Source organism: Heterocephalus glaber, unplaced genomic scaffold (assembly GCF_053883595.1).
Source record: "Heterocephalus glaber isolate CG9 unplaced genomic scaffold, H.glaber_assembly_v1.0 deba00001538, whole genome shotgun sequence".
NCBI classification, from domain to species: Eukaryota; Metazoa; Chordata; class Mammalia; order Rodentia; family Bathyergidae; genus Heterocephalus; species Heterocephalus glaber.
This window is the reverse complement of record NW_028258333.1, coordinates 34,419,486-34,445,598: the sequence shown is the minus strand read 5'-3', so window position 1 is coordinate 34,445,598 and position 26,113 is coordinate 34,419,486. Positions and strand designations below refer to the sequence as shown.

General features: G+C 34.0%; 1 protein-coding gene across 3 annotated transcripts in view; it reads right to left on the bottom strand.

The window, feature by feature from the left end:
- The window catches only part of Itga1 (integrin subunit alpha 1), a 140,107-nt gene that overhangs the window by 75,027 nt on the left and 38,967 nt on the right, over positions 1-26,113 (bottom strand). For 2 of the 3 annotated variants that reach the window (XM_021261433.2, XM_021261434.2), the window contains exon 2: positions 14,311-14,422. In XM_021261433.2, the coding sequence (XP_021117092.1) occupies positions 14,311-14,332 (22 nt within the window). In that variant the 5' untranslated portion in view covers positions 14,333-14,422. Of the gene's footprint in view, positions 1-3,608; positions 3,719-14,310; positions 14,423-26,113 lie in introns of all 3 variants that reach the window. The other variant, XM_004848539.3, reaches the window with a different exon arrangement.

The following is a 26,113-nucleotide window of genomic DNA, read 5'->3' as shown; positions in this document are numbered from 1 at the left end:
ATGTGATATATTCTTCATATCTATGAAGAATTTTCATAGCACATTCTTCTTTTGGTTCATCTGAATAGACTTCTGAATATTACTAAGAAATATACTGAACTAGCCAAGGCTGAAGGGCTGGCTTTTGTTCCAGAAACAGTTAGTATCACTGTTTCAAATAGTTTTGTTGAACTGTGAAAGAAGGTAGAGCCAGCAGGGCAATATGAATATGGGATTGCCTTTCACATGTTTTTGGTAATTAGAACAAGTAAAATATTTAGCTTCATAATATTGTAAACATAATGTTATCTTATATTATTTGTTAGAAACAACCAACGATGAAAGGTGATTTCTGGCAAGAAAAAGGCAAATGAATAGAAGACCAGAGAAAACATTTGAACAGTTTTTGACCATGATTTCCACAATCATGGGAATATCATGAAGGTTACAAAGAAAACTGGGGTAAGTTAGAGAAGTGGCCAGGAAGTTTGGATAAATGGTATGTAATGAAGAGACTACATTTGACATTCCAAATAGAAATGTTGAGCCCTACAGCAGGCCAGTCTGACAAAACTGGCAAGAAATTCCACTTACTCACATGAAAGCAAAAAGCTAAAAATCAAGGAAGGAAGGAAGGAAGGAAGGAAAGGAGGGAGGGAGGGAGGAAGGGACAGGAAAAGCAAAAGCTTCTATACCTTCCTTAATAGAGTGCATAAATATTTGAAAGTAGCAAAATTCAAGTTCAAGTAAGATTTGTCGCATTATTTGTGCTTAGAAGTTGTTCTTACCTTAAAATTGTCTATAGGTTTAAAGTGGACAATGGAAGAAGAGCTTCCTGAATGATCAGTTTTACCTCATAATCTGAACGTTGATCTTTGCCCAAGACCTTAATCTGATTTTTTTTCAAAGCAGCTGGGCTTGAATTATTATATAGATTGTTTTTTTTAAAACATGGATTAGAATTGTTTTATACAAGGTTGACTCAAGATCAACACTGCAGGGATAAATAGGGGTTATAGCAGACAGTTTCTTACTATTCTTTTTGTTATTGTTGTTAAATTCTTTTATTGGTACATTTTAGGTATACAACACAATTACATTTCTCATTGGGAATTGTACCTTTACATAATGCATCTTGGTTCTTATTTTTTCCCCATTCCTAGCCCTCCCTTCACGCCCTCCACCCTTCCCTATTTACAAAGACTTTATTGCCATTTTGTCCATTTCTCATCATTTTTACTTTCCCTTCTTTCCTTTCCCCTGCCCCTCCCACTACCCCTACCCCTTTGGACCTTTTCTTCCTATTTTGCATTATCAATTATTCATTCTAATCATTGGTACATTTTAGGTATACAATATAATGACATTCATCTTTGGAAATTTGCACCTTTACATAATCTCTCTTGGTTCTTATTTTTCACCCTAGCCCAGCCCTTCCTTCTACCCCTCCATTCCTCCCTATTTACAAAGATTTTGTTCCTATTTTTCCATTTTCTCATATTAATCCCATTCCTTCTATCTTTTCCCCTAGCCCTCCCACTTCCTTCCCCTTTGCCCCTTTTCTTCCTATTTCACATTACCTATTATACATTTTAGTCCTTATTTACACTTTCAGTTTCTCACACCAGAGAAACTATTTGGTATTTATACATGTGTGTCCTATTTATTTCACTTAAGAGTATGGCCTCAATGTGCATCCACTTAGCTATAAATGTCTCTAATTTCTCATTTTTTATGGCTGAGTAGTACTCCATTTTATTTTTAAAAACCCACATTTTCTTTATCCAGTCTCCAGTTGATGGGCATTTGGGCTGTTTCCAAGTTTTAGCTATCACAAACTGTGCTGCTATGAACATGGGCCCACCTATATCACTGTGGTATGATTCTTTTAATTCTTTGGGTAAGATCCCCAGCAGTGGAATAGCGGGGTCAAATGGGACTTCCAGTCCTAGTTCTTTGAAGTATCTCCATATTCTTAATGTAGTTGAAATCTCTAGGCTAATTTAAAAACTCTATTCCATTTTCCAATATTGGAGGTACTCCGAACAGAACAACTCTTTTTCAAGTAACCATAAATTCTAGGAAAAGGAAAGAAAATAAGTATGAAGCAACCATCTAAAGTCACTGGAAAGCAACCCAAAACAGACAAAAACTAGAGAGAAATCTATACTTGGAAAAAGAGATTTTCCACTGGGTAAGTTTCTTATTTTTGTTTCATTTTGCTTTGCTTTTTGTTTCTATTTTTTTCCCTACACAGTAGTAAAATGCAAACAGGATTCCCAGTCTTATTATCTTGTAGAAAAAGGGAGTAGAAATTAGAGAACAATGAGAATATCTCCAAAGTAAAGAGGGATATTTTAGGAAAAAGAGCCAGAAAAGGACAGTTCTATGCATCATTTTCTGTACAAATAGCTGGATGAGTCAATAGTCAATGTGCAAAGTAGCCTAAACAGTTCACTAGAAATAAGAACTGAATAGAGATTTTTAACTACTTCACACTGTAAGAAAGTCAGTAATTATAAATAAACAGCAGGGCAAGTAAACTGATTGTAAATACAGAAAGTTAAGTCTATTCAAAGGCATGCAACAAAATCTAGAATTTCCAGACTTGTAATTAAAAAAATATAATCCATGCAATGACCTAAAAATACTACATATAAAAAGAAACAAAAAAAAAATGTGACACAACCTTAAGGAAAGATAATAAATAGAAAATGATGAGATATTTGAGATGTTGGAAATAAGTACTGTAACTATGCCCATGAATGTAAAGGAAAAATTTTCATAATGAATAAAGAAAATATTCATGGTTTCTCTAATATGAAAGACCCAAATATAAATAATTTAAAGAGCAAGATATAAGAGAGACAGTAGGAAATTGGGAGGTAGACTCTGTGGGGATAGGTAGGTGATCTAAAGAAGAAGGAAAGGGGGAACATGAGGGGGGAAAAATAATCAGGATGTGCCATGTATATGTAGCATTATTCCAAGATGAATGTAATTATTATGTATCCCAAACATATACTAATAAATAAGTAATTGAATAGGAGATTGAAATTGAAAAAAGAACCAAAAAATGTAGTATTTGCAATAAATTTATGGAACTATTTCCATGATACTTGGTAGTATATAGAAGACTGATAGAGATCTAATTCCTGGATAATTCTAGAAGAAATTTTCTATTCATGTTCCACTACAGTGATATTTCTGTCAAATATATCTACTTTAATATAAATGTATTTCATGTTACTTTTTTAAAAAATTTATGATTCCTCTTATTCTATTTTTCTTATAAGAATCAGGCACTAAAATTTTGTGCAAAGAATGTGATGGACAGGTTATTTGAAAAAGTTTTCTCAGGGCTGGGGATTTAGCTCAGTGCTTCCTCCGCCTGCCTCGAAAAAGTTTTCTCATGTTACACTAGTTTAGAAAGAAGCCTGAACAATGGGGGGAGGTAAAAGTTATAAAAGCAGGGCAGAGGGAATCAAATGTCTCTCTATATGAATTTAGATAATAACTAAAGAAAGTTTATAGATCACTTTTAATATTTTTGTGAGTCACTTGAAAGTGTTTTTAGTGAGAATAGTAGGCAAGATTTAAGGTGAGACTAACTCTTGGATTTTACATACCTGGTAGATCCAACTTTATGCACCTTTTATCACTTTTCCCAACTGGACACTTATAGACATCTCCAGTTCTGGTCTTGGGTTGACCAACTAAAGGAGAACCAATAAGCACCCTGAAATTTAAATGAGGCAATTAAAATGTCTGAACAATGAGAAACAGTTTATTTTAGTTATTTTAGAACTAATTCTATGAAAATAGACAGCAGTGACCATAGACAAAATTAATCATCTTGTTAGTAATTTAATGTTATTTAAAATAAGTACAGTGTCTTCTCAAAATTGCACATTGATTTTAATTGAAAAATTAGTATGAGAGAAGTTGCATGGATTTTGATTTATTATTATCTACTACCTTATCATATTTTTAATTTAGGTATGGAAATAATCAATAATTATTTGATAAGTCTGCCATCTGTTGTTTTAAAAATACATGTAAGGCTATATGACTTTTCCTCATGATAAATTCCCAACTTTTTTTCTAATTTTTATTTTTACCAGTACATTTGTAGTACACAATGAGTACGTTCATTGTGGGGAGTTGGTACATGACACATAACTCTTCTTTTCATCCCTCCATCTCTTGGCTCCTTTCCCTTTGTCCTTCTGTTTACTATTATCTATCTTTTCTTTCGCTGTTTGATTTATTCATATTTAAATCAGTATGGAGATTCCTCAAATAACTAAAACTAGAAATTCCATTCAACCTAGCTATTCTCCTTTTAGGTATCTTCCCAAAAGAGTTAAAGACATCATACTACAGTGATACATGCATACCCATGTTTATAGCAGCACAGTTCATTTTAGCTAAATCTTGGAAGGAACCTATGTGTCCATCAGCAGATGATGGATAAAGAAAATGTGATTTTATATATAATGGGGAGCTACTCTGCCATAAAGGAGGATAAACTTGAGTCATATATAGGAAAATGGATGTTCCTTGAGAACATAATGTTAAATGAAATAAATAAGACACACAAGCTTAAATATCTCGATTTCTTTTATATGAGAAGCCTCAAGAAAGAGAAATAGTTAATTTCATAGAGAAGTCAGAAAATAAACATAGAGTCATTATAAGATTTAATATTAGTTGTGGTATTTAATAAGCACTTTGAAAACACGGATAATTATGACATACAGATTAAAATTACTTATCTTTTTAGACATAGTTATATAATCACTCCAATAGCAATTAATGGAAAATTAATCATTATTCATTTTAGTGCCAGTAAGTCCTTTATCAGTCCTCGTGACATTCTCAGGAATAGAAAAGATGAATGTGGTTGAACATGAATGAAGTCCCTTGGTGGATCAACAGTTGTTGATTCATTGCTGGCTATTCATATCCAAAAACTCATTTCTTACAACCCAGTGACACTAATCACATACCATAAGGCTCTGTGTTTCTGATTGTCTTAGATGATATCTTTATCAAAACTTCAGTGAAGATATAAAACAATAAAAATATTTAACAAATACATATATACATATACTTGGGAATTCATCTCCACATTCTAAAATAAACATTAATAAACTAATGTTTAGAACATATATGTTACTTCACTTAACTGGTTACTATTGTCTACATAGGATGCTGGAAGCCTCATTTAATGGGAATCCATGTGAAAAAGTCATGGGAGATTTAGTTGACAGCACATAGACATGAGCCAACACTGTATTTTAGTGCCAAAAATGCTAATATGACCTTTGGGTGCATTGCTGGAAATAGATGCCCTGGTCAAGGAAAGTGATAGCCCCTCTGTGCTCTGAACTGGTCAGGCCATGTTTGGAATCTTCAAATTAAGAGGGACAGAGGCACAATGGAATGTATTTAGGGGACTGACTCAGATGATTAGGAGCTTCACAGTTTTGTCAAACAAGAGTTGCTGAAGGGAAAGTTGGAGATACTGAGCACACAGAAAGAATTTATGAAAAAGAATGAGAGGCACACAGGGTACATGAGGCATATGTTTTAAAAATTTAAATAATGGAAAGTCTGTCACATTGAAAAGCAATAGGATTCATTTTGTGTAGGTCCTTTGAGCATTCTAATATTAACAGAAATATATTATAACAACTGTAAACACTGAATTATTTAACATCCTCCCTAAAACCTTTGCAAAGCAATTTCTGATTTGTGTAAAGAACCATAAAAATGTTAAAAGTCTTTAAGGCTGTTTTTCTTTCTTTTTTTTTTAATCTAACATTTAAAAATAACCTAAAATAAGTGAGGAAAGCTTACTGCATAAAGATAACGCTAATCAAAAATTGAAGAAAATATGGTCAACAGCAAAAACTAATTATTTCAGGATAATTCTGTAAAAAATAGTAGCTAAAATTGCATGATAGGATGAAAAATTATGTGTGGCCTAATTTAAAATGAAAACCTACCTAATTTAGTGAAAAATCTGTGACTTTAAGTGAGACACAAATTATTGTATTCATTATAATAAGAATGATAATATCTAGTACTTATTGAATTTATATCCTATCTCAGACACTGTTCTGAGTACCTTCCATGTGCTCAGAAATTGAATCCTCACTATAAAAGGTAGCATGAACTTTGGTTCATGAGCTTAAATCATGGCTTTGCATTTTACTAGCTGTATGGTTTAGTAGAAGTCAATTACCCTGTTTGTGCCTTAATTTGTTCATCAATAAAATAGATATTGTGAGCACATATCTCACAGTACCATCATGAAAATTACAGATAATACAAGAAAAAACTTAGAATAGTACTTGATTCATATTATGTGCACTTAAATATTAGTTCTTTTTATTACTGCTATATTTTAATTTCAGGTTATTAAACAACTAACATCTGTGTAAAACAATAATTAGAAGAGAATGTATCAAAAATATAACAACTCATATTAAGGAGACTATAGTTAGGTTTTTTTCAGTATTTAAAAAAATTTATGGAATATGTTAGTTTTACAGTTGAAAACAGAAATGAGCCTTCTACTGTATCATTGAAAATATTTAACTTGGACCCGGGATTTAGCTCAGTGGTTTCGTCACCTGCTGCGCAAGCACAAGGACCCGAGTTCGATTCCCAGTACCAAAAAAAAAAAAAAAAAAAGAAAAGAAAATATTTAACTTCAGACTAAATAAATTAATGTTCATTGAGAATATTCTACAAGTTGGACATTTATGCCAGATCACAGGGAAGGAAAATGGATAAATATATTCTTAGGAGGTTTAAAGGAGAAGCAAAATTACAACTGTGCATCACAACACTGAAAAGGTTGGAACCTGGTACAACTCCAACAGTCTTAGAAACAATGAAAAACATTGTTCCTTTGGTAAGTGCACAAAGCTCAGAATAGCTGTGATAGAAGTTCAGGCTGTAGAGTAAGTAATTCATGTTCTTGTAGTTCCTTTTATGAACTTTGGATTTATTATTTGAAGGAGGAAGTTAGGAACCATTAAAGCTTTTAAAGACCAGTGTGACATGATCGAATCTTTAATTTTAAAGCTTGTCTAAAGTGTCATGAATAAATTGGAGAGGACCAAAATTAGAGTTACAGGGTCAAGGTAAGAGTTCCTAAAGTAATCCAGATGAAGATCTGAATTAAAGAAGTAGAAAGGAAAGAAGAACCAACTTTATTAATATTTAGGATATAAGCTATCTTAGCTTGGTTTTCCCCAAAAGCAGGCCTGACAAAAAGACTTTGTTACAGATAGATTTTTTGGGGAAGCAATGCCAAGTATGCACAACTATGGAGATGGGGAAAATACAGAGGACAGGATGAAAGGACAATAGGATTTGATTTTGTAAGCAACTGGCCCAGTCTTGCTGGGCAACATCTCAGAAACCATGTGAACATGTTATGAGCATGGTAGAAGCCCTAAGAGGAAATATTACCATTTGGAAAGAGTACAGATTAAAAGGAGAGCTGAAAACTGACATCTGAGTAAAATAACACTTAGGATTTTCAACAAGCAAAGAAGGAAAATTAAGTAGGAGGTGTCAGAGAGGGAGAAGAATCAGGAGACAGGGCTATCATGGAAGCCAAAGAAGAAAAGAAGATCCAGAATGGCAGAAGAATGGGAGCCATGAATTTGCAGCATACTTCATTCGAGTAGATTGGCTAAAATGAGGGGGTAGGACTCTGCTAATAAATGTGGATTTCTTTATTTCATGCCAATGCAAATCATTAAGTGTATGAGGCAAATTTAAGTTTGTTTTGAAGGTACTCTCCATATAGATAAATAATGGTGAGAAAGAACCAGACACAAGAAAAAAGATTATGTCACAGGAGAGGGAGTCCCTGAGTACATAGGCAGGAAGGGTGGATCCAGAAACTCAGTTTGTTTTAGAAGTGAAAAAGGGCCTCCATTCCCTAGGCAGTGCTTTATCATCTAGTATCAAGAGGTTTGTACAAGTTATAACTGGAAAATAGGATGAATGTTTACATTTTACAAATGACTACAGTAAAAAAGTACATCATGATTAATTCCCCTCAAAATATTTCCTCTCACTTTGAACATACTTATTCTCATTATTCTAGCCACTTTCTGAAGCAGTTTGGAAGTCTACTTTTGGGAATGTCTTTATTTGTGCTATCCTGGCTGCCTTGATATCCTGAAACAATTCAAAACATTTATCTTTCAGAATCAGTTTGATTTGGTGGAAGAGCCAAGAAGTAACACAAAGCCAGATATAGTAAATAGGGTGAATTAGGACCTGCCTTTCCATTGGATGCCACTCAAAAGCAGCATTCACTGCATAAACGCACTCAAAAAGAGGACTTTCAGCATTGCTTAAGAAAGTGCTAAGGAGGGGTCAGGGATTTAGCTCAGTGATTTCGCCGCCTGCTGCACAAGCACAAGGACCTGAGTTTGATCCTCGGTACCAAAAAAAAAAAAAAAAAAAGAAAGTGCCAAGGAAAATAGGATAAGTGTGTTCAAAGCGAAGGGTGGTATTTTAAGGGGAGTTCATCTTTTAAGGGGAGTTCATTGAATGTGTCCTTTAATAATTTTTTTATTTAAACATTCAATATATATTTTGATTGCACCTCATAAATGTGGTCAATGGTTTGAATGATGTACAGCTTTGTGACATGGCTTTAATTCTCATTATTTCAAGGAAAAAATGATCTTTCTTCTATTTGACCCGGAAAATATTGATAAATAGAATGCTGCAGTAGAAATGACACTGTATCTTCTGAGTAGATCTTAAAAGGACTTTCCACATTCTGTTTTACCTTTTATTAGAAATCTGGGAACACTATGCTATGAAGAAAGCTGGATGGTATATGATCTATGGTCTAGCCTGAAAAAGGACAATTGGCTACCTGAAGAATGGATACTTTAGCTAACTTTGTGAACTTCCTGAAATGTAAGATAAGCTTTCTTGAACCCTCCAGGCCCAGCTGAGCTACTAGGTAACTAAAGTCACATGATAAAACCCAGGCAACAGGGGATTATTACAGTCCTCAAAACCTTTGAAAATTATAAATTGTTGTTGCTTTAAGCACTAAATGTTGGGGTGATTTGTTAATGTGGCAACAGTTAACAGAGACAGGAAAGTTCTGGCCTAGTAGCTTCTCACTTTCTTTTTTCACTTCCTTCTTGGAAAATAGTAGATGTAGTCATTTGGTGAGATTTAAGAAGAGGCAGTAGTAGGAAGATGAGCTTGTGAAGAGTAATTTAAATCGACACAGACTGGTCAGGCTCCAAGAATCAAGATGAGGTAGGCTATAGCAGAGTCAGGGATGTTTCGGGATATGTTTTTATGTCTTTTCAAATTCTGAAATACCACCATATGAAAAGAACAAATGTAAGTGTGTAGAGGAGAAACAAGTAGTTCAAAAACATGTACTATTAACTGGGAGAAATCTAGTGTCATAGATGAAAGGTGAACCTGAACAGTATAATGAAAAGCAGATTGTGGAGACAGGAAAACAAAGACTGAACATTGATGAGAAGGAAGCACAGCTGACAGAACACAGATAAAGCTTCCATATGCACTGGAGCAGGAAGGTAGAGACTGCATTTGATCTCCAGGGCAATAGACATCACTCAAAAAAAAGTAATAATTGGAAAATGACCCATCACAGCAGCTAAAATCATGGCTTGGTTTATATTCTGGGACAAATAAAGACTGAGGTGTGTGGCTCAGAAAGTGGTAGGATATAGTGGTCCAGGATTAAGACAGTTAAATTTGAGGGTTGGAGGCAATAGTGAGGCAGGAAGACAAGGTGGAGAAAAGCTGGCTGGGAGAGTAAGCGTGACCAGATTCCAGGGCACACATGCCAAATAATTCCCCAAAGTGTGGACTAAATAAAGAGATGAGAGGCCACTGAAGGCGTGCTACCATGGCTTTCCTCACAGTAGCCAGCCTTGTGCTCTCCAGGGTGCACTTTTATTTTATCTTGGTTTTTGATTTTTCCTTTCCTTTCCTCACTCTGCAGAGCCAGTTTCTCTACTACTCTTCACTTTTCAAATAAACTTTTTCACCAATTTTGCTGGTGTAGTTAATTTTTTGGTTGGAAACAGAAAGAGCCTGGAAACCAAGACCCGGCACTCCAAAACCTGGTAACATTTATTTGGTAACCTATCTCTAGAAGAAGACTACCCAGCAACAATAGTAAGAAATTGAGTATCAGGATACGGGATATAGAACTATTCTGTGTATTCTCCTACTTGCTGTTTCCTCTGACATGTCATTCTTAAAATTACATATATCTGATACATATATCACTTTAATCCCAAAAAACACACCCTGTTCCAGACTGCATAAAAATAACAAGACTCAAGAAAAGTATGAGCATAGGGCTTATGAAATTTCAGGAATCTCCAGCATTGCCAATCCCATTATCTTTCTCTACTTTCTTTTTTTTTGTACTGGGGATCAAACTCAGGACTTTGCGCTTGCCAGGCAGATGCAGCGCCGCTGACCTAAATCCCCGGCCTGCACTACTTTTTTTTTTTCTGAGTACTGATCACATTCTGCTATATAACATACCTAGTTTTTAACTTTATCATTTATTTTGTGTTCCTCCCTCCCCAGTAAAGTATAAACTTCACAACAGCAGGAATCTTTGTTTACACTGTTCACTCATAGCTCCTTAGAACATATAACCATTCCAGCTACAAAATAGACATTTAATAAATACTTATTGAATGAATGACTATGTCAAATACTCTGAATAAAACAGACCTGGAAATTTTAGACTCATATGACCAGCTGAGAGGTCTGAATTGTGAAATCTCTTTTCATTTTAGAGGTTGAATATCCTGCATAAGTGGGATACCATGCATGCCTTTGGATAACATAGAAGGTATTTCTCCAGAGTGAGGTGCTAAAGAATCTTTCTTGGAAAGAACTGACTGAAAGTAGGAGAGCTATTGTCCTACATCCTGTCCTCATCACATGCTTGCTATACAAAATGTGTCAAAATTCATCTTCTGAATCCCAGCTTCCTGTCTAGAAAAGATAGATAATGTTGATAATATCTGCCTAAATCCGCAGGATCAGTATGATAACCTAAGGCATGCTGTTTCATGAACTATTGGTATTATTATTATTATTATTATTACTTTGGTACTGGGGATCAAACTCAATAGTATTATTATTTTAAATTTTAATGTAAGTTAGCTTTATTGTATTTTTTATATTGGATTTTGTTTTTCCTATAGCATTTTTACAATGATTTGTCTGTATATTAAAAATTTTTTTAAATGTCCTGAACACTATTACTAATCTCTAAAGAAACACCTGATGGATGAACACAAGGATCATCAAAGTCAGAGAAATATCTTTTCTCTATAAAAAAGCTCCAAATACTGTATAATACAATTTGATAAACTGAGAAACTTTTGCTGTTCATAATAAGCCATTCTTGTGACTATTATTACACTTATCTGAAAAGTAGCTAGTCTTTGATGTCTCTACTATATTTATGTGCCACCTCCAGAAAGGATAATTTTCTGAAGAGTTGTGTCTCATATTTACAGTATTTCATTAATATCCTTTTTACTCAACTTTTTCTTTATGTCTAATAAAAACAAACCAAAAGTTACACTCAGCAAACCAGTTACACCAGAGTGCCACAAATGCCTTGTCAGATAATTTAAAAAAATAAGTGTAGTAAGTGTAATTTTGGAGAATGAAACTCATTCATTAGCTGACCCCAGTAGCTGCAGTGTTCTGGTCATGAAAGATAGGGGTGATGATGAAGTGAGCCAAGATAGAAGTCTAGCAAACTCAAAACTTCAAATTCAAAAGGTGTTATGAGAAATGTAAAATAAACACTATGTTAAAATCAACAAGAGAAAATTTGAGAAAGATTTCTCCCTTCAAGCTAGAATAGGTTTTATGTAAGAGACACAAATATTGGAATTAAGACTTCAGTCACATGAACCACCGGTACCTACCTGGCATAAAACAGAATCTTTTAAGAGGCAGGAGCGCAACATATTTTGATATATATTGGGAATTGAGAATTGAGTAAGGAGGGATCTACAACTTGAAAAATCTACTTTAGGAGAACAGAGCTGCTGAAGTCATTAAAAATCCTCAGGAGAGGTTGCTTGAATGGAAATTAAAAGGTTAGGCAGAGAATGAAGTAAAAGATTAACAGTGAGTAGAAAGCCCCAAACCACATTTTGCATCTTCTCATTTGGTTGAGATGCCTGCTGGTGACTACCACTAAATCTGGAAATCTGGAAGGTTTGTGCTGTGCAGAAGATATTTAAGTTTCTTCTCTTCAAAGCAGAAATATTAAGTCAATTATGTTCTTTTTTAATTCTTCTGTACCATATCACAATTACTTGAATGTTCCAGTTCATGTTAACTATAATGAACAATAACTAATCTTAATCAGAGATATAACATGTTCTGCTGTGATAGCCAACCTGGCTCCATTTGAGTACCTGACTCCATTTATGTAAAGTGGAGTGATTCCAGGTGGTCACCTTCCCCTTCCTCCTCCCTTGGGAGTCCCCTCAGTTAATGCATAATTGTGTGAAACTGCCCCTGACCCCCACTGACTTAGCAAAATTCTGCTCCTGTGAAATTCTGCTTGTGTTCCCCCTCTCCCTGAGCCCTCTGCAAATAGACGAGCCCTTAAAAGACCCTGCAAGCTGCCTTTCCTTTAACCAGTCTTTTTGGCATGAGCCACTCTGGAACGCTGGCTATGCCAATGAAGGATTCCATTTAATTCAGAGTGTGGCGTATTTCTATAGTTCCAACTTGCCTGGCCCTACAACACTGCTACTGAGAAAACATGGCTTCTAAGTCAAAGATATAAAGAAAATTATACTTCACAGTAAATTCCTGAAAGGTAAAGGGGACATAAGACTACATTTTCTATTAAGTTTTAATTCTTACAAAAGAATTAAAGCAATTTTTTTCAGCACATAAGTAGCACTTAGAGTGGACTAACAAGTACTTTGGGATACTATAGCCACAGTATAAGAGGGGTTGAGATGACTTTTAAAATTTCTAAGTCTTAGGTGGATACTCTTGTAAAACATGCACAGTAGGGCCGGGAATTTAGCTCAGTGGTTTCGCCACCTGCTGCACAAGCGCAATGACCCGAGTTCGATCCCTGGTGCCAAAAAAAAAAAAAAAATGTACAGTAAATATGATTTATGAAGGTATTTACCCTTGGAGAAAATTAAATAACAGAATTCATGTTCTCCAAAGTATGGCAGAATCTAGTGTCTAATGGAACAACCTTACCTGTTTAACCTTAAGTGGGAGGTGGCCTGGGGAGTGAAAGACAGAGGACTTAAAAACTCATAATCTTATCAGATTTCTCATCTGAGATATTTGTAAGGAGAGTAGAAGAGTGAATCACCCCCATAAATTTCACATTTCCTCTAATATACAGTATTTCTATTTGAAAGTGTGAGAACTTAAAATATTATTTTTAATAGTCTTTAGCGGATTACTTTCAAATAAACCAAATCAAAATCATAAAGCAAAATACATCTTTTTATCTGTGAAATAACTATTGTGGTGTGAGAGATCACTGTTGCCTAAGTGAACATTTTATTATTGTAGTTACTAGAAAAATGGGTTTGTTTGGTTTTCATTATTAAACTAAAGCAAAGTTTAACTAATTCCTGTTCATTTTTCTATGATACCCAACTTTAGAAAGTTACATTTGCTATATTAAATTAAATATAAGGCAAAAAACTCTAATATTCATATTTCATCATTTTCAACAACTTAAATATGCCTTTTAAAATCCTACTTAAAATGGACTTAACCAAATAGTAACAGGCTTTAAATTGTGTAATAGAAATCCAATAAGATTCATTATAAAACATCAGACCAATCTCAGCAAAAGATCCAATGCAGCAAAACACCAAAAATATAAGCCCTAATTTATGGAAGCAATATTAACCACTTCAGGGTACTGTCTCATCTTCCTCCAACTCCTTCCTACTGAATTTCAGTCTATTGTATTCAAGTTACTACAAAATAAGAGTAATTATGACACCTTGACAAAGTAACAGTCATTCCTTGAGGTCAATCCAGGCTTCAACAGACATCACTAACCACTTCCTCTAAAATTCCCAGCAGTTTTTCTTCTTTTACTTGCAGTCAGTTTTCATTACCAAAGTACTAGACTGCATTTTATAGAATAAAAGTTCCCTTCTGTTGATGTTTCATTCATAAAACAAACTGTAGCCAAGTAATATTTTCCATTACCTTGTAAAGTAACTACACAACAGCAGAAACACTCACCATTTTCCTTCTTCATTTGCATATTGTTGAACAGTATATCCAAACATGTCTTCCACTGGGCCACTGAAACTCATTGAATTTTTCACATCCACATTGAAGGATACACAGAAGCCTAGGACAATTGTAAGGCAGAAAACAAAGTTCAGTTATAAAAGTTAATTAAGATCTCATCATGTTTGAATTATAGAAGGCATTCTTGAGGTTACCACTAGAAGCTTTGCTCTTATTAAAAAGAACTATGGAGCTCAAAAAATGAGAACCTCAAAGAAGGTCCTGATATTAACTGTCATTACTGACTGAAAAGAAGCATAATTATTTTATTTATTTATTTATTTATTTTTGGTACCGGGGATCGAACTCAGGTCCTTGCACTTGTGCAGCAGGCGGCGAAACCACTGAGCTAAATCCCCAGCCCAAACATAATGATTTTAAAGGATACAAGTGTTAATGTTCAAGCCAAAAAATCCATAAAAATTTAATGTCTGTACCATTCTCAGAAGTAAAGAATCAAAGAATGTGTAGGAAAAGAGTCACAAATATTCATAATTGTAGTGACGAATGCAGTTGCATACACTTCCCAAAGTAAGCCCTACAGTGAGTCATAGCCACTAGTAATTATAAACAGATTTATTTTCCCATTGCAACTACAGAGGATGCAAGTATTTACACTTAAAGTCCCATGAGAAAAAGATTTTTCCTTGCTGCTTCTGAAAGGAAAGGTAAATTGTCTCTATGAGAGATGGCTTCATATCTAGGCTTAAGATGTGTTCTGCTTCCCTTCCTTAAACTAGAAATGGGTAAAAGCTTATACTAATAGAATGAGATCTCTTTGCAATGTTGTTTGTGGTAATAACCTCACAAGTAGCCAAGACTTTATTAGACGACATGTCCAAAAGTTCACTCAATGCCTGGCATATACTATATATCCAATGAGAACTAATTCCCTTCAATTTTCTTGTAGTCCAGGTAGTGAAAACCCTTTAATGACGATGCTGTCTCCTAAAGGGGTTCTAGAATCATAACCTCAGATAGATGGTGCCAACTTCATTCTTTGATACTGGTTTTAAAAGTGCACACATAAAGTTCCAAAATATACACCTCACTCCCCAATATACCTAGGAATTCTTCCCAAAGGGTACTGCTTTACACAATGGCAACACATCATAAGGTATATTCAAAGGTGATCAAAGTCAATTTCCTTTTGTCATAGCCACAGTATCACCCATAGAGATTCTGAGTAATTTCTTTTCTAGTCTTATAGATTGTGAAAGGATTTAATCATTCCAATTATAAAACCCTTAGTATTATAAACTTTTCAATAAATGCAGTCTAAATCCAGATTATCACAGTTCATAACATTCAAATTTTAGTAACAATAATAAAAGCTTATTTGATGTACAAGATTCTAATTTAACTTGGAAATAATTTATTCTTCAAGGAAACAAACAGTAAAAGATAATTTATATTTTGTGGATTTATATAAATTCTTCCTTGATCTCCCCTACTTAGAAATAATCTTATTTCTAACACTTAAAACCTCTTCTTAAAAAAATTTCTTATTAGAGATAACTATTAAATACTATTTATAGTTATCTGCATGAGTTTTTTTTCCCTAGTTTGGAAAATTCTGTCTTACTCATCTTTTTATGCCTTATCAAAATTTAGCACCGCTCCTTGTATACAGACAGGCAGTAACACATTTGTAGACTGAAAGATAACATATTGAAAGGGCAAGTGTGCCAACTACAGTTGGAGATGAACTAGCAACTATTCCATCTTAGGTAAGGAAGATTTTATGATGATAAAAATTTTCTAATTAGTTTTTTAAGGGGAGGGAGACAGATTTGGCAGCAAGAAAATGTGTACCCAAGATTTGGGAGGGTCTCCACAAGTAGCAAGACATGGGACGAGACAAATATGGTTGCAAGTACATGAAGAGATTTGCCTGGCTAGAGTGAAGGAGGCAGGACAAAGAAAGGAGGAAAAGCACAGGTCCTTTTATGTACATTTCCTATTCATTCTTCAAGGGTAATAGAGAACAGCTGGTTACCATCTTCTGCATAATAGGTTTTTATATATTTGAAGATCTTTTTTTAAACACTGCCACTCTGCTCCAAGCTAAATATTATATGCTTTTACCCTTTATTTACAGGTTTTATTTTTGATTTTTTTCAACAATTTTAACATTATTTTTGATCAGAGAAATACAGAAAATAGTACTTTTATATCAGGGTTTCTCAACTTTGGCACTATTGATTTTTTGGGTGAGACAAATTCCTTATATGATGGGCTATCCTGTATTGAGGAGTTTTTAGCAACATCCCCGGCCCTTAGCCATGTGATATCAGTAGAACTACATAACTTTTGATGATGAAAAAAATGTCTCCAGACAACACCAAATTCTTCTAAGGCCCAAACTGCTCACAACTGAAAATGATTGTTGAACAGATAAAGATGAGAACACTACCACCAATTATTTTGTTGGAGAAGGTGACTGAACACCAACTGTGGCCCACAGGCCAGCAGCAGGAGCTGGTGAAGGATGTAGAATTCCATGTCCTACCCGTATTTCCTGAATCAGCATCAAGATTATGACAAGACACCTGGAGAAATCTTAGTCCTGTTAAAGTTTCAGAAGCAAAGCTCTATAACGTGTTATTTCTTTTCATAATGTTGATGCAGGTAATGAAATTTACCTAAATTCAAAGCATTCAACAGGCTTTAGCCATAGACAAAAAGGATTCTTTTTCATGGTGATCAATTTCACACTTTTGAAAGCTTTTTCCATCACACCATCATCTGTAGTGAAAAGCCATTTAAGGAGCCCCTTCAATGTAAGACCAAGAGCTTTTAGTTTCCTTTCTGGGCTTGTTTATTCTACATGTTGTGTGGAATGTCCTGGGGTGTGTGCTGTACTTTTTTTTTTTTTTTTCATTTCCCGTCCTTAGAGTTCTACAGGCAACTTTCCCAAAGTGATTGTAAATCAGTCTCTTTCATGTTTTCTAAGGCACCATGGAGCCTGAAGCACAAGAGATGGTGTTAAAAAAATAGTTTACATCTTGTTCTTTTGATTTAAAAGGATGAGTAAATAGTAAAATTAGCTTGTTGTAACTTTTAGCTCAGGGTTCACTTTGTTCTACTACTATTTCTTGGAACTTTATTCTTATTCTCAACCAAAGTAAAAAAAAAAGGACAATGTTGGCTTAAGTAGAAATATAGGGAAAATATTGAAAATGATGGGAAATAAAATTTAGACAATAGTCAAAGAAAAAAAGTAAACTCTGATTTCATATGTACCAGCAAGAGAGTTTTTTTCCTTACTAATTATAACAACCATATCACATACTTATGGTGCTATTCTTTGTATGTTTCATCCATTACATTTCCCAACAACCCTAAAATAAAATACTATTATTATTATTACCATTACATGGACAAGGAGAAAGAAGCTGTGGAAGGCCAAGAAATTTGGCTATATTTCCACAGGATTCTAAAATTCAAAGCATTTATCACCATTCACATCGACTCCAGTTTTATAGTTTTGATCTAAAACTGGAAAAAGGTTAGTAAAAGGTGACAGGGGAATGGGTTTAGAAGAGAGATCCATATGATAGATTAGAATTCATCCATGTGATTTCATCTTCTTTGAGGCAAATGTGCGGGAGGATTTTCTTCCCTGGCAATGGTAGTTTGGATAAGGAGAGATGTCATAGGTACAGATCTCAGATCAAGATTCTTGAGGGACTCCAGCTAAAATAAAAATTTAGGGAAAAAAGAAAGAAAACAGCTTCCTCCATTTCAAATTCTTCACATATCTGAAAAAGAAGATGAGATTGATGGTACTGAAGGGTACCCGTTACAAAGGAAATCATTTTGTGCAATTTCTTTTTCCCAGGATGAAATTTTATGTGTAAGACAAGTAAATGAGAGAAAGAAAAGGAAAAGGGAACTACAGCAATGAGGTGCCTTGCCAGAGAAGAAAATCCCCCTCATTTCTCAGAAATACTTAAACAGTCGCAGAACCCAAACCCTTCCACCCTGTCAGCATCATCTTCAGAATCTGTGTTTTACAAGATTAAAAAGCTACAGGACCTCACGAGGCTCTGGATTCTACTGTGGGAACATAGATCATGTGTTTTTGCAAGCAACATGAGCCCAGGACTCAGTTCTGCGGCTGCTCTAGCATCTTCAAAGCTGAACTCATTAATTTCTGTGACTGCAGAGGATAGAACACCGTATATAGAAAGGCATATTGCACTTCAGTGTAAAGTAAAATGGCATCTTAGTCAAATATTTACTCAGAAATAAGAGATACACAGTCTGTGGATATGTAAGACCTCAATAATAGTTGTACCCTTGTTAATAAAATCTTTTCAATGTATTTTATTAACTTACAAATAATTTCTTCCTCAATGATATATATGTGACAGTATTGTCAATCTTAAAGCTATTTTTGCTAGTATCCACAAGTATTTGTGAAGGTTGGGAAAGCAAAGTGATAGTATGCACTGTAAAATAAATGACTTAAGTGCCAAACTTAACTGGTACTTTCAAATTTCAGATACTAACAGATTTTATTTTTGATTCTCCTAATCAACGAATTAGATGACTTGGGTGTGGGGTTTTGAAAGTCATATACATACGCAAGTGTATGGGTTAATGGAAGACACAGTTTCAAAATGTTTCCATTGTTTCACCAAGGTCAATAGCTTATTCTACTTTTCCTTTTTCTTCTCTCTCTGTATCTGTCCCTCTGTCTCTCTCTCTCTCTCTGTCTCTCTCTCACTCTCTCTCCCTTCTTTCCTCTCTTTTTCTTTTTTTTAAACATTTAATAACCCCCAATGGAAATTAGAGAACTGAAAATGATTCCTTTAACTCCATACACTACCTTTTTGCTTTCATGGCTCATGAAACCACCTGTTGTAAATACTAATAAAAATAAGTTAAGACTCCCAATGTGTTACTGGCTCATACAGCTCATTTTGAAGTTCTATATAAATTAGTAAGATTCATTGAAAAGAATTTGTTATTAAAGGCACACTTTTTCTTCATCTTCTTCTAAGGCATCAATAGATTTTGTACATGTAGAAGGTAGATAATATTTGAAGTTAAATTGTACTAATGACATCTCAGAAACATGAAAAAAGGTTATCTAGTTACTTCATGTCCAAATAGTACAAGAGTCAAAGGCATTTTCTCTTTCCTTAATGTACATTTTGGGGATTAGTGCTAGAATTCAGTAAAAACACATAAATGAATGGAAATGAATAACTGCAATATTTACAAATTTATCTATTACCTCAAAGCATTTGTTTAGATTACTGAAATGTGAGATATGAAAGGGGCTTTTTAAAAAATATGATCATTCCTATTGCTATGTATCACATAAAATGTAACAGATATTTGTCACATAGAAAAGTCCAACATGTAAAACTATCAATTAAATTAGGCTGTGATTATTTAGATAGGAAAATAATTACTGACATTTTTATTCAGCTACATCATTATTTCAAGGGAGTAGGCAAGACTTTTTTTTAAAGGATTTAATTTGTATGTGAGGATTTATGGACACAATCAATACATAAAATGAGGTCTACCTGCATTTCATTTTGCTATGAACCCCAAAGGGGTGTTAAATTTAGCTTTCTTTAACTTGTCATTTTTTATTTGCCATTATTACTTAGAAACAGAGGGCAAAGTATACAGATTTAGAACGCTCTTATTTTTTGATGGAGTACAATGACCTAAATGGTTTGAAGTTTATCAGTCACTATCATTAATAAATTAACTTATTAATTTCATGAAGCTAAAATAAAGAAATAGTCTGTAAACTCTGACCACATATCCAAACCAAAACCAAAATCTCTAAGAAAATGATTGCTTATCCCAGAGTCACCTAGTAATTTCATGTTCTAGATATTAAACAATGCCATTATTGATTCCCCTATACCACTTAATAGACTAATTTCTTCTGGATGGGTCAGTACTGCCTGTAATAATACACTGCTGCTTATACTAAAATGACTCTGTATAATTTCTCATGCCAACTACTTATTATAGGAATTTTCCATTATATCATTTACTACTGAACATTCTCTTCATTCAAAAACTTTTGGTACCTCTGTTCAACTTCAAACCTGTCCAGAGAATCAAGAGGAAATAGCATAAGCCAAATATGTATCTGTTATTCACCTGAAAACAGATGGAAAATAAATCATAAAGTATTTTACAGGACATTGAGGTTTGTTTATGAGAAATGAAGAAGTCTCAGTAGCCTGGAATGTTAAAATATTTCACAAGGCAAGGGTCAGTAAAATGCTTGTTTTCTTTTCAGAGGAAAGAGATAACTTTTTGATGCTTTTTTTTCTGTTTTGAGATAGCTCTAAACTTTGTTTTCTCAGCTATAATTGTTGCTAAAACCACTTGAAACATTAGTTGAGGAGTAATATCCGTGGGTCTAAATCCAACCCCTATCTGGAAGCATCATCTTTTACATTCTTTCCATTATTCCATTAAATTATCTTGGAATGGAAGTAAATGCAGATGTTATAGTCAATGTCCTCAAGAACTGCAGCCAATATTTTCCTTAAATGGAAGCATTATGAGACATAGAATCACAACACTACTTACTAAGTACTTGCTGTATACAAGAATCTTAAAATTCAAGGTAGAGGTTACCTCTGACCTAGAGAAAGGAGAATGAAGAGATTAGGGGCTAAAGAAGATAGAAATGTGGCTTTATCTTTATAATTTTAGAGGTAAATGGTTGCTTCCCACTTCTGATGTTTCATTCTGGTCGACAGTGTTTTACTAGCTGTAACACCTGTCTTCCTTTCACACTTAACTGGTGATTCTGAAGAAGAAATTACACATTGCCCAGTCTTCTCATACTCCTTTTCTCTTATAAGTGAGCCTGACTGAAGAAAGGCTTTACTTTGTTCCTCCAAGGTAAGCCTCTCAGCAGGTGACAGAGGATAGAGCAGTCTGGTGTTCCATAGAGTAAATTTCATACCAGCTGTGCCCCCTTCTGATTCAATCATTTCTCAATTGGTTCTAACCCCAGGTGAGAAAGAGATTAGCTCATTACTGAGCTTCCTTAAAAATCCTAATGAGGTTCCATTTTTTATTAAAAAACACTTCTGGAAAAATGTTTTCATTTCATAAAGCTGGGTAGTAGACACATTGGTATTTGTTATATTAGTCCTCATAATTTCACAATAAAAGTGCTTTTAAATTTTCTCTGTATAATTTTATATTGGGAGATGTTTCAACATGATGGTTTTCTAATATTTTTAATTTTATTAAAAATTTCTCCTATTTTTACAATTATTTCAACAATGAAGTCAGGACAAACAATGTCATTCTTGTTTCTTAGACATGCAAGGAAAGAAAAAAATAAAAGGACTTGAATGGCTGTTGCCTACTGTCTTTACCATCTACAACCTTAATACTTTTAGCCACATTGAGAACAGGGGAAGGAGGTAGAGAACATATAAGGAGGCATGATTAGGAAAAGAAGGAGATATGATAACTTCAGAGGTAGACAAAGTGAACAAGAGACTAGTGGAAACTTGGTGGAGAGGGTATTTTTGTGTGAGCGCTCTCATCTCACATTCACACTGTGGTGTATGTTGACCCTTAGTGACATAAAAATGGCCAAAACTTTTGGAAACGAAATTGGCACTATAATTAGCTGAAATTCACTATTTGTTTAAACAAATATACTGTCCCCAAAGAAACTGGCTGCTAGAATTTTTATTAGTTTCTCTTTCCATAATTTTATCATTACTTTTTTTAAAGTCTAGTTTCTTATTTCATATCCTACTTCTATGCTATTCAGTCTGGATGAAACACTTCCTCTTCAAAAACATTAGACAATCCTCAGCGCAGAACTGAGAACTGCATTAAAAAGCAACTTGTATTTTAGGAACTCACAATTCCTTACTCTAGGAGAAGTTTAAGACATAAGGAAGTCAAAAGACACTCACTGACTTTCTATTGGCCATATCTGTTTCATGAATACTACGTACTCAGAGAAGATGCAACAGAAACATGTCATCACCCAATTTAGGGTTTCCCAACATGGTAGAGGTGGATTGAACATCTATTTCCAGAATATATAAACATAGAAAGATGGAAGGAGGAAATGCCAAGGAGTTACTAAGATTATTAGCGTGACAACAGAACAAGATTAATGCAAGCAAATGAGAATGTATATTGGATAACTTTCCTCAAGAATATAATTTTTAAATGCTCCTTGACCTCCGTCATTCCCCATCATTCTATATATTCTTTTAACACTCCACCTTTAACACTTTGCCTCTAACACTCTGGATTTAAATCTTTAAAGAGGCAGAAAATAGTACAACCAAGCCAATAATAACCACACCTTGTGACATCAATGGAAACTAATACCACATTTCCTTAGAATGGTTTCTTGTATTAAAATACACAAACACACACAGAGCTATACTTGAATTCATCAATTTATCTTCCTTTCTGTTTCCAGGTACATATTTTTACCATACATATACTGTCTTTTTCTTGGATGGCTCTCCAGAGTCTAAGAAACACTCTCCTACTCCCTAAATAGTTTTAGACACAATAAAGTGAGGCCTTATTCCAACTTCCAATTTCATTACCACTGTTGGGTAAGAACATCAAGTCAAGTTATGGTGACCTTTCAATATTTGCAGTTCCCTGAAACATCTTGTATTCTCATTTGAATTGCTGAAGTACTCCCTTCTTTCTCAAATTCCTTTCTTCATATCTTAGCCTAGTGAGCCCTCACCCATCTTTCAAAGGCTATCTCCAGGTTACCGTCCCCTCTCCATTGATAATCATCTTCCTCTGTGTTTCCATAAAACATTTACACTTTTATCCCATATAATGTATTATTTTGCATTACAGATAAATGGCTTACATGTAATATTTCCTTTTTGAATTATATATTATAATTCTCATTCTCAATGGCTAGTACAATTTCTGGATATGACAAAGATGGCTTATTAATTCTAATATCCATTTATTCCTTTTATTAGTAATAAATATTGGCTTTAGTTGCGGCAGTAGTGTACATGGAGAGAAGACAACTTACAGATAGGTATATAGCTTACAGATTGGTGTATGACCAAATGCTGCCCAATGAAAAATAAGTGGAAATGTGGTATGGGACATCTTAGAAGCTCCCTGGTTTCTTCCTTAGCAGCACTGATTCATCTGAGAAGTTTGCGTCTATTTTTAATTTTTTTTAAAGATGAAATAAATATTGGACATGCCCTCAAGGAATTGGTAGTCACTTGTGAGATATAAGACACATCACATAACAAATCTGTAAGGTGAAAAGAAAACAATTTCAAATGTCTCAAGTGATTACTATAATTGTTACCATTGTCATTGTGCGGGCAAGTTTATGAATCCCAGCATTCTAGTTTTGTTTTCTTTTGTTTTCTATTTGCTCAGTACAAAGTCCATGATATCTAATAGAGTTAAGAATAAATATCTTGAGCTCTGCCTTGAGCTGTTGTATATGTATTACAAAAACTTTAACCTCTTACAGTTGATTGGACAGGTGATTAAATATGTAAAAAAGTTCCTGAAAGGACTTTACATTTCTGTTTACAAATTGCTTTTATTATTTTATGTCCAGGTTAGAAGAATCACTAGAAAATAAAAATAAAACAAGATGAAAATATGGCACAGTGCTCACACTGACTCTCATCACTAGCTCAGATGTAACATTGAAATCTTTCATTATGCACACAAGAATAATTCATTTAAACATCAGCAAAAGAGCAAGATGGTGCTGATGTCATCAGAGAATAACTGCAGCTTTGTTTCAGGATGGTCTTATTAGAAAGCCAGAGCTGAATAAGGTCCAGCTAATCCATCCAGCAAATGAAACCCCTGCCTAGCATTTAGAATGGAAGATACAAGGGTGAGTGATTCTACTTTGTCAGTTTTTTCATACCCAAACCCTGTTAACGTTTCTCTTTCATATCTTGAGTGGTGCTGCTATTCCATATTATGATCAAAGATCAACAGCACAGTTTAGATGAATATGAGTAAGTATCATAAATACTTGCCTTTTACTATTTTTAAAGTATAAAAAGAGCTTTGTGAACATTTTCAAAAATTGAACTTTAATTTTTAACCTTTTACCAACAAGTAATGACTTTCTGGATGAATTTCAATTAACTTGTAAATAACTATTTAGTTATTTTTTAAAAAACCTGTCAAGTAAAGTAAGGCAATTTTTAAAAAGATATATTCTTTGGTGAAATAATTAGGAGTTATTCAAAACCTTCATACACTCTCACCTATGAAAGCCTCCAAAGTTTATCTTTGAAAATATATCTTGTAGTGGGGACATTTTGAGAACATAACAAATCAAAGCCTGTCATCTATTTCCTAACAATGCTATCCAAGAAGAAAGAAAGAAAAAAGATTTCAGAACCAGATCCAAAAAGTGGACTTCTAAGGTTTTAGATTTCTGAATGAGGCTATTGTTTAGATTCTTAAATTTTTGCATTCTCATACTGAAACTGCTATTCACAAAGCTACTCCCTTCTATAAGCCTTCTTATATTTAGGAACTCAACATTTAATATATTGAATCATAATTCTTGGGGAGAAAGGTTTACTTCATTTACATATTTATTTAACAATATGAAATGAGATCTGGATAATGTTGGCCATTAGCTACATGTCATATTAAAATGCACAGGTGCTAAATAATGTATTCTTTTCATTACTTGCATCCTCAGTCAGATAAAAACAAGACCAAAATTGGGGAGAACAATGGTCAAAATGTCCAATCCCTAAACTAATGACTTAAGAACAAATAGAAAACAAGACTGCACCATTGATAACAGTCTGAACACAAATTTATATGGTTTTAAATAGAACTGTCTTTATTTAGCAGTACCAAGAAATCTGCTACTTAGTGCTTTAAAAGGTATTCTGTGTATATATGAGTGTGAAACTATTCTTATTAGCTTCCTCTAAAAAAAATGAAAAGAAAAATGGAATCTTTGAAAACCTTATTTTAAAAGTTTGTTTTCAGATTCAGCATTAATGAAGGTACTTGTAAAAAAATAAGATTTCTCCTTTTTATGGTGGCAAGCACTGGGCAAATTTCTTCCTTTGTCCCTAATTTATAGTTCTTTTGACTCAGAAACTCAGAATACCACATTATTCTAAAACTGTTTTCTATTTCTTTTCTTAAGTAAAAAAAAATAGAAACATATGTTCACTGTTTGAATTTATGTTCTCCCAAAAATATGCCCAATTCTTCATTCCAGATATCTGTAAATCTGATCTTACTTGTACATAGGTCCTTTTCATATATGATAAAGTTAAGAGATAGCATCCTGTGCCCAAAATTCAATGGCTGATATCTTCATAAGAGAAAGGAGATTCTAAAAACACAGGAAAAATTTATTAGAAGGTAGAAGTTGAGATTGGTGTGATGTCTACAAGCCATAGAATGATAAGGAACTCTTGGAGTCTCTAGAAAGTCAAAAAGGCAGGGAAGTATTTTCTACAGGCTTCAGGTGAGAGTATGGCCCTATCTACATCTTGATTATTGGACTTCTACCCTTGAAGATTATTATTGTGAAATAATATATTTTTGTCATTTTAAACTACAGTGTTTGTGGTGTTTTGCTATAGCCACCTACAAGTTAATACATTCAGAAAATAAAACACATCCTCATTTTAAAAAAATATACATAAGAATACAAGGTTAAAAGGAGAATATCCTTTTCTCCCCACACCTGGAAAAAGCATATTTCCAGCACAGC